Here is a 9,802-nt window from a genome sequence, read left to right as displayed (position 1 = left end):
GAACATGAGAAGGGTATGCTATAGCTCCCTGGCTCATGCAGCAGGCATCTGGGATGAGGTGGGGGCTGTCCACCCCTGGAGTCTACCCCCATCACAGCCCAGACTTTGGACTTCAAAGAATTAATGAAATCCCTGAAGGAAAACTGTTCTGAAATAATTTGCTTATAGAGTAAGGCTGCTGCTTTGAAGAAGGAGGGCTATTTCCCTGCTGAAAAATGCTCTTAAGGCTTCCTATACTGCATTCTTCACACACACATCACCGAGAAACATGCTCTAGAAAAGAATGTGACACTCATGCAGAAAAGAACTGGTTTTATTCTCAGACACTGAAGTCTTGTTACGGCATCTAGCTGCATTCCCCCTGACTGGCTTTGCCTGCACAAGGATGGATTTTAACAGGGTAGGGCACCAGATACAGACCAGGAGACCATCACGGGAGGTAAGTAACCCTTTACAATGAGTCAGAGCACATGGCAAGTGTAATTCAAGATAGGGATTTTCCAGGGACCAGTCCACCCCTGCCAGGTGATCTTGTTTCCTCTAAAAGGCACTTCCAGGACTGGAGTTGGTATGGGAGAGATGGGGACAACAGGAGGAAGTACTGGGGGAGAGGGAGGGAGATGCTTCCCAGTTTAACCCATTATGGTGTCATGACAGGGTGGTGGTGAGAACTGCTGGGTTGTTTTCAGTGTGTCAGAAGAAGCAGCAAAGGCCTGGAGACTGGTGCAGGAGGCAGGGGGATAGGAAGGGGGAAGGCAAACTGGGTGAACTCATTCTGTCCATTCCTTCTTGATGGACAGGTTCCACTCCCAGGTGAGATGGTCGTGCTTGTCATCATCCGTGAAGAAGGATTTGTTGTGATAGGTGCCTCGAGCCAGCATGCCCTTAGGGGCCTCTTCAACAGGCGTCAGGAACTCGTACTCCTCTGGCCGTGGCCCGTAGCTGCCAACCATGAACGTGGCTTTGTCCACTAGGAGAAAACAATCCACAGGGAATAAGATCCTCAGATGGGGAATGATGAGGGAGAGAGGAAGCCATGAGTAAAAGAGCAGAAAGGACATGGGGGAGAAAGGAACAGCCCATGCCAGCAAAGGAGAGCAAATCAGTGGGTTAGTGAAGTGTAAGGACAGCTGGAAGGATAACAGGGATGGATGGGCAGGTGAACAGGCAACTGAGTTTGTACACTCTCACATGTGTGTACTTGTCCTCGTTTGAGACAAATTTGGGAGAAAACCTTCTGAATGCTAGAAGGGTGTGAGTATGCCCAGCACATGGCTCAAGACCTGCCTTGATTTCCCATTACTTCTCTCTGCTGGTGAGAAGACACCAGTTATGTGTGCTGAACAGGACGCTGAAGCCTTAGAGGTGGTTGCACGAAAATGCATGTGGGGGGTGTGTGTGTGTGCAAAATGGGGCTTTCCTCTGCCTTGTCCAAGCAGAGCAGCACTGAGGAGAACCCAGGGGCAAATACAGGGCCCTGCACACAATGGGAAGTTTCACAGAGCAGGTCTGAATTTTACCCAGAGCTTCTGAAGAGCTTTCAGAGGGTGGGAAGCACCACACAGGCTGAGCCACTACACAGAGGGTGGAGGGGAGGAGAAGAGCTCTGTATGGAGAGGCAAGCTGTGGCAAGCATCATCCAAGCAGGGTCTCTGTGGATTTTGCTGCTGCAGACAGGGGTGTAGCATACAGATACCAGAGCTGGCTCACACTGAGGGTGCACCAAACAAGAAACTGCTGTCCTGGGTGAAGCAGGCTTATGCACTCTGCTGAGGAGTCACCTCCTGACTGTTAGCACAGGGTGGGACTTGGGACCAAGGGAGCCTCTGTGCCAGTCCAGAGCTGCAGGAGCCCTTGTTCCAGAAGAGGGAGCACACAGGCAGGAGCAGTGCTGTGCAGGGCATGCAGGGCTCTTACTCACCCTTCACCCCTGTCCGGTAGGTGTGCTGCACGTATTTCAGTCCCGACACAATGTCCCTGTTTACCTGCAGGAAGTAACCAGAAGTGTCAAGAGAAGAGCTTTGGTTCTGTACCTGATGATTTTCCCCCTCCTTAGGGACATACCCATCTTGGATCCCTACACAAGGGAGCCTCAGCACAAGGCACATCGTACAGGTCCCTGAAACAACTTCTCCATAGGTTCCTGGAGACCTTTAGCATCCTCTGTGCATCTCCTGCACTTCCCTATCCTTTGCCCAACTTTGAAGCTGACTGGAGCACATCAGTAAGCTTCTCAAGACATACTGATGAGGACAAAGAAAAGTGAAGCAGGGAGTTCCCATTTAATAATTTTCATACTGGAAACCATCCATGGGTAACTAGTCATCCCTCCAGTCCCAATGAGCGAGCAGATTCCAGGTGCCCTCTAAGCTCCATGGGGAGCAAGTTTCTTCTCAAAAGACAGTTTTCATAATATTTTCTCAAATCTCCCATGGATAGTTTGGATGTATCCAGTGCTGCTCCCCTCCAGCATACACTGCATTCCCACAGTGTACACTACTCAATCTGAAAAGAAGATGGACAGATCCTTTTACACCCCAGGGTAGAATTCACAGGTAAAATTCCTTACCAGCCTTGGAACTGAGCAAGGGAATTAGAATAACCTGTCTGGCTTCAGGTATCTCCAGTCAACAAGGCACAGATGGAAATATCACAAGATACAGATGGAAATATTTCACAGCACAAAAGAGAGCTGGAGGTGTCTCAGGGGAGAGCACTGGGGGACATTCATCTCTGAGACAGCAAGCCTCAGAGAAAAAGGGAAATCTGCCCTACAGAACCCACAATATTAACACCTTCCCTCATCTGTCTCAGGAGCATTATCTTTCTTCCCTTTTTGACTTCTCTTCCAAGCGCAGTTTTGAAGCAAGCACTTGCAGAGATGATCGGTTCAGTGCTGGATGCCACACTGCAGCGTGGCCAAGTTTCATTTTCAGCTGTAAACAGAAGAAATGGCTGACACACTGATTAATGGGAGTGAGGGAGAAATTAGCCCATTTAGGTGTATCACAGCCTGAAGAATTCAGGTATCTTCAGCCAAATGCTACAATATTACATCTTTTTAATGTGTTCATGAAGCCCAGTAATACTGACTGAATCAGTACTTCATGAATAGCCATCTTCTCTTCTCTTCTCTTCTCTTCTCTTCTCTTCTCTTCTCTTCTCTTCTCTTCTCTTCTCTTCTCTTCTCTTCTCTTTTTCTCTTCTCTTTTCTCTTCTCTTCTCCTCCCTGTTCATTTCCACTTAGTGTAAAGTAAAGATTTTCCAGTGGCTAAAAAGCAAAACCAAACTCAGCCAAAACTACCCATCTGGCTTTTAAACCACTTGATTATCAGTGTGAGAAACTTCCTCCAAGAGGTGAGCAAGCAGAAGTGATTTCCTGGAAACACCTCATCCCTTGTTGTGTAGAACAACACCTGAAGCTAGGCGGCTTTGCAAGTGTGCAGTTTTTGGGCAGGCATTCTGTCTGGCTCTAGTTATCTGACAGACTGCTATTGACTGGCCTTAGCAACTGGATAAGAAGCAACTGGAAGGAAAACAACTCACTCTGAAGTGGATCTTAACTCTGTATTCCACCCCTTCCTTTAACACGAAGGTCTCTTTCTTGAGTGCTTCGAGGTCACCTGCAAGAAGAGAATCAAGCTGTCAGCTAGAGATGTCACAGTGAGGAGAGACCAGGCACAGGGGGGAAGATGGAGGTGGGGCTGCTGTCAGAGGTGAGCATCCCTTCAAAGGATCACACCTGCAAAATGAGTACGCAGACATCTGTGTGAGATTGTGTTGTGCAACCAAACACACAGAAATTCCTGGGTGCTCGTGTGTACCTGTGCCCACAGAAGGTAATGCCTAAACACACACAGGTCTGAGCACATGCACACAAAGATGTTTATGCACAGACTTGTTGCAGAGCACATTCAGGAGTGTGTGTACGCTCCATCCATGCCCAGGCCTGGCTTGGTGAGAGGAGCGTGTTCCACAGCTCCTGCCCAGCCTGGAAGGCTGCCTGGGCCCCGCAGGGCTCTGCGTGGCTCTGGGTGAGCAGGAAGCCTCTCTGCCTCTCCAGGCCCAGCTTCCTCTCTCTGCAGAAAAGCCCATATAAGGCTCTCTCCCCATGCCCCCAGGAGCCGGAACTGCAGTATTGCTCGAGTCTGAAGTTTCAATACAGCCTGTTACCCAAATGCATACAGCCTGTTACCCAAATGCATGCACATCCCTTGTGCTCACGAAGTGTCATTGAAAGGATGCAAGCAGAGATGGCAAGAGAAACCCAGGAGCTCCTAGAGCAGTCTAGATTAAGGAAAAAGCTCTCAGTATTTTCCTCTGTTACATCTCCTTCTTTTTTTTCATATGTGTATACTTTAAAATAAGAAACAAGCCTAAGATGACCTCAAAGTTCTTCCAGAACCCACTGTAGCATCCCAAGGATAAACTCTCTTTTAACTTGGAGCATGTCAGGGCCTTTATGTGTTCCCCTCTGTGACCAAGGGCAGAGCCTGTGCCTACCTGTAAGGTCCATGGTGATGGGTCCTGGAGCAGAGTCACACACCAGAGTGAGCCGGGTGACCACCACATTGGGAGCTGTTGGGTCTGCAGGCAGGAAAAGTCAGGGGGAAGCTGTCAGCTTGCACAATTAAATGCAATCATAGGGGAATGACACTGAAGAAACAGGGGTGCCTTGTCACACAGAATCTGCATTTCCTGAAACACCCAGTAATGCCAGGCTTCCTTAGCACAAATGCCAGGCTTCCTTAGCACAATAAGACCACATGTCTACCCCATAGATCCTTCCATATGGATCCCTCTGGCCTCCATCACAATACCTACAGGTGGTTTTTCCACCACAGAAAATTTCCTTCTTAGGATCATTCTGGGTTACAAGACCACCTTTCAGCATAGGCTGACCCCTTCATAATCCCAAAAACTCCTCTGAGACCCATACATCTCCCACCACAAGTCCTTTCCTGATGCCAGCAGTCCCCAGTAATCTTCCCAACCCCTAACACTCAGAGCATCTTCCGTGCTTCCTTTATGTGCAACTTTCCACCTGCCCATCCCCAGCCCTCCAGCACAAGCAGTGCATGTCCCTGGCCAAACAAGGTCCCTCTTCTTTGAAGCAACAGCACACTGTTGCAGTACATCTCCCCAGTCCCTCCCTACCAGTGTGCCCCAGCCTACCTACTACCACAGGTCCATCTCCCAGCAGGGACTTCTTGTACTTAGCGAGGCTTTCATCATCCTTGTCCAACTCTTGCAGCTCCTGCAGTGTTTTCTGGGGAGGAGGTTTGTAATTGAGTTTCCCATCCAGCTCATCATCATCATCCTCCACGTGAGGTTCTTGTGTCTTCTCAGTCATGGTCTCTTGGTCTGGGTGACAGAGGAGGGGGCAGTCAGTGAGATTGCTGTGGATTGGGAGTATGGGGGTACTCACTGTGTGGCTCAGTGCCCCTCACAGGCAGGCACCCACCCAGTGCCAAAGGCAGCAGGATTCCTACAGGCAAATGGCGACGGTGATCGGCTGCAATCCAGACACTGCTGCTGATATTCTGGCTCAAACACAATCCCCCTCTACCCCCGCTCCTCTCTCCCTGCAGGCACCACGCGCACACGCAGACCTACACCATTCTTCCCTCGCAGGGAGGAGGTGCAGGAGCAGAGGCTGAAACCAGAGTGATTTAAGTGATTTACAGCCACTCTGCAGCACAGTTGTGGCCGGCAACCCTGCAATTACAAGCCATCCTACCAGGCTCCAGTGCTCGCAGGCTATCTCGCACAAAGAGCCACTGCCACACGCTGGAGCACAGAGAAACGCGAATAAAGCCAAGGACAGATGTTGCATTCACCCTCTCACAATGGGTTAAAAGCCACATTTCGCAGAAAGATCGAATACCTGACAGCCACTTCCTTAGATTAGCAAGTCAGCTGAAGCTCCCAAGGAAGCGGGCAGCAAAGTCTATCTGCTGGCATTCCCTGTGCTCCCGCTAACAGCTCACTCAGGCACCCACCAGCACTCCTTCCCACCGAGGAAGGAAGCACATGGTGACCCCAGCACAGGCAGGCACAGCCGTGCTGCTCCAGTGGTGCCTCTTGTTGTGGAAAGGCAGGAGAGCTGAGCTGCAGTCAGCAGGGCTGGGTCTGGCACCGCTGAATGGCACAAGGACAGTGAAACTGCTGGGGTGGCATCCCAAATGGGAGCCAGAGCGGGGAAACAGCAGCCAACGGGCAGCCAGAGCATGGGATGGGGAACGAGACAGGCAGGAGAGGTGAGCAGTGCTGGGCCAGGTGCCCCTTGGTCAGCTGCCTGCCTCCAGGAGCCAGCCATATGGTCCTAGCCACCTTCCCACTCTTCAGAGAAAGGCTGAAAAACAGAGCAGTGCCCTGGTACAGCAGCAGTTGTCACAAATGGCCAAGCCATTCCTTGTTCTTTGGCAGCAAGAGGATTTGGTCAAGCTACACAGATCATTCAGTTCACTTCCACTTACGCTTCTTTGAGACTGGCCCTACTAAAAAGTCCCCCTTTGCTTGCTTATTTGCAATTTTCCAAACAAATCATTTGTCCTTCTCTGCAGCTGTGGCCTTAACATTTGCCCCTGCTCCCAAAAGTTAAACTGGGAGATAATGGGATAGTTTTTTCATTGACTAAAATAGAAAAGAAACACACTCAAAAAAAAAAATAAAAAAGAAAAATATCAATTTAAGGTGAATCATCAAGTGGCGTCAGGCAACTCTGAGTAGTATGCAGACTTCTCAGAGCAATTCCAGTGCAGGAAAAAAAAATAATCAAGGAGTGGTACATTGGCATGTTGCAGAGGGACAGAAAAGAACTGACCAGCACACAAACAAGAAGATTCAGTCAGATATTTTAATTGGAAATGGCCATTGCAAGATAACTTTGCAATTTTTGTGGTGAATGAGGAACTAGTACAGAATGGGCAGATGGGAAATAAAAGAGAATCTCAACCCAAACAAACAGGAACAAAAAAAACAGGTCCCAGCAGCTGAATAACCCTGGCTCAGTTCATGCCCAGATCTAGGAGTGTGAAATACTCAAGTACTATAGGAGAGGCCCTTGAGTGTGTCCTCACGAGAAAGGAAACCAAAAGCTCCCTCCTAAAAGTAGCACTTAAACACACCCCACCACTCTGTGGCCCCTTAGAAAGCCCCACAATCCCCTCAGTGCCATTCCACGCTCAGCACAGGAGGAGGCTGTGGTTAGCCATGACAGCCACTGCCAAGCCTTGCCTTCCACTTGGGCTCCAGCTGCAGTCTGAGCACTGACCTGAGCTCTGCCACAACACCAGGCTGCATCTGCCACCAAAACAAGCACAGACCACAGGTGCCTGCCCGCCCCTGTCCTCCCATGCCCACCTCTGGTAGTTCATCACAGGAGAGGGCCAGACACAGGAGATGGAAAGAGGCATCTCTGCTCACATGCAGAGAAAAGGAAGAGTCGGGACTGGATCAGCTGGCTGCTCCTCATCCTTCCCTTTGCACCACACATGCTGCAGAGACCGTCCCTGCCAGCCCCTGGGGGTGGCTCACTTGAGGAGGAATGCTTTTAGGTTCTGAAAGCCTCCCAGAAAGGTGCACAGACAACCTGCCATGCCAACAGCAAGATCCTGCAGGGAACAGGACCAGCCAGACTGTCTGGGATGAACAACCTCTGGCTCACAGGCGCCCCAGGATGGCACCAATCAGACCAAGTTCTGGCATTTTTCCCCAAGCCATGGACCTGACGCTGCCTTCCTGCCAAGCTCCAAGGCAGGCAGTGACCAAGAGGAAAGCTCCCATCTCAGCAGCTCCTGCCCCTACTTGCTGGTGCCCTCTGCAAGCTGAGACACATTCCCGAGCTCAGGCACCACTGCTTCCCCAGAGACACCGTGTTGATGCCGGGGTTCCTGAGTTTCTGTGCCACTGCTCAGGCCAAGGGAGCTCCCCATTCAGACCAAGAACCTCACTAAACTGAGCAAATTAACCCTACATTGTTATATGCAAGGAGAAATCTGTGTGCTTGGTGTCTTGCCCTGCCACATTTTTCTTGTGTTTCTGCAGCTCCAGTCCTGCATCACCTGCACCCCTGGGGCTTGGCAGCACCCGTGAAACAGCAGGGAGGGGGCAAGGGCAGGGTTAGGGATCCCTGTTAGAGAGAGATGGCTGCAGGAGGCAAGGAAGGAATCACGCCTTGGCGAGAGGTGCGAGAGTCTCGCCGCGGGGCTCTGCCTGTGCCGTGGACAGACAGCTGCCCTCGCACCTGCAGCAGGAGGGGCAGTGACAAGGTGGAGGGGAGGCACCTCCTCGGCCCCCCCATGCCTCCACGGGGCACGAAAAGGGGTGTCAGAGGGGCAGCATTTTACTTGTCCTCCGTCTGCTCATCACTTCTCCAAACCAACCCCCGGCCGAGGGCTTATCTCCAGGAAGCGGGTTTAGCAGGGAGGAAGTAATTTTCCGCGATGGGGGAGAAACACACCGGACTCAGCAGCGCCCCCAGCCCCGGCCTCCCCATGCCAAGCGCCGGGGTGCGGGGACCGAAGGGAGCCCACGGCCCGGGTGCCGCCGCAGGGATGCTGCCGCCGCCAGCCCGGCACCGCGGGGCCTCTGCCCTCCCTGCCCTGCCCCTCCGCCCCATCCAGCGGCGAGCCCGACGTCCCCCTCGGGGGCAGCAGGGCTCTGCCTGCCCGGCAGAGAGCGGGCACCGGCGCCAGCCCCCGGCAGAGGAGGCGCGAAGTTGCGCGGCGGGAGCGATCCGGAGCGATCCGGGAGCGACCCGGGGTGCGGCCGCCCCGCCGCCCTGCCCGGCTCCCCCGCCGCCCCTCGCACTCACCGGCGGAGCGGCGCCTGCGGCCGGGGTCCTCCTGTGCTGTCAGCGCTCAGCCTCGAGCTTTGGCAGTTGGAGCAGGAAGGAAGTTGGTGAAGAGAGGAAAAAAAAAAAAATAACACTCACACGCAGCGAGAAAAAAAAAAGAGGAGCGGCGTTAGCAGAGCAGCCCACCCGCAGAGGAAGCCCTGCGCGCCCCGCATGCTGCGGCGCTCCGCCGCCTGCCCCGCTTTGTCTGCCCGCCCGGCGCCGCGCTGCGCTCTTTTTGCGCAGAGGGGCACCGCGCTTTGTCTGCGGAGCTGAGCCCGGCCGGGGACGGGCAGTGCTCGCCGTGCGCGGCTTCGGGCTGCTGTGCCTGCAAACGAGGGGGTGATCGCTTCGTTTTTCTCCCCAGGGTTTTATTTTGTTTGTTTTCCTGGTGTAATTGTGGTCGACTTCAAAAAGTGGCGCTGATTTATAAAATATGCGGAGAATCGGGTTGTGTATTTCTGCGTACGTGGGAAGATAAGCGGTATTGCAAATGGAGGTTCTCATGAACCTCATTTTTCCTGCTACCTGCTGCACTTAATCAGCTTATTGTTCCCAACTCCCAGTCCTTCTCACACAAGCAGTTTCAAAGATCAGCTACCTCAGGAAGAAAAAGCTCTCTTTTCCCAGGTTTGTTTAAATGATCAAAAAGATCTTACACCCCTTTCTTTGTGAAATATCAGCAGATTTCCTCTTTCTTTGCCCCTCCTGGAGTGCCCACCTAGTTCATCAGTCATATAAATCCTTCATGTACATAGTCCTCAGAGCACAACAAATTAGATCATTGGTTTGCAAACAACAAATCTGGGCCTGCAATGACTGATAGGCTGCACTTAATGCATTTACAGCAACAAAATAAGCAAAGCATATCTATTGCCAATGGGCTTACATTCACTGCCCCGGATCCACATATCCATTAAAAGTGGTTTTTGTACACAAATTTTTAAAGGTTGTAAACAACTG

General features: G+C 51.9%; 1 protein-coding gene across 1 annotated transcript; it reads right to left on the bottom strand.

Moving 5' to 3' along the window:
* Positions 1 to 295: 295 nt before the first annotated feature.
* Positions 296 to 9,165, bottom strand: ARHGDIB (Rho GDP dissociation inhibitor beta). The gene is made up of 6 exons (XM_039704183.1): positions 8,819 to 9,165; positions 5,176 to 5,364; positions 4,504 to 4,587; positions 3,547 to 3,623; positions 1,922 to 1,985; positions 296 to 970 (listed from the first exon to the last, which is right to left on the bottom strand). Exons 2-6 carry the CDS (start codon positions 5,351 to 5,353, stop codon positions 771 to 773), a joined length of 603 nt encoding a protein of 200 aa, XP_039560117.1. The 5' UTR covers positions 5,354 to 5,364; positions 8,819 to 9,165; the 3' UTR covers positions 296 to 770.
* Positions 9,166 to 9,802: the final 637 nt, after the last annotated feature.

This window comes from Passer montanus, unplaced genomic scaffold (genome assembly GCF_014805655.1).
Source record: "Passer montanus isolate IOZ18808 unplaced genomic scaffold, ASM1480565v1 scaffold17, whole genome shotgun sequence".
Classification (NCBI taxonomy): domain Eukaryota; kingdom Metazoa; phylum Chordata; class Aves; order Passeriformes; family Passeridae; genus Passer; species Passer montanus.
Note: the sequence above shows the minus strand (reverse complement) of the source record. Positions and strands in the feature narration are given on the sequence as shown.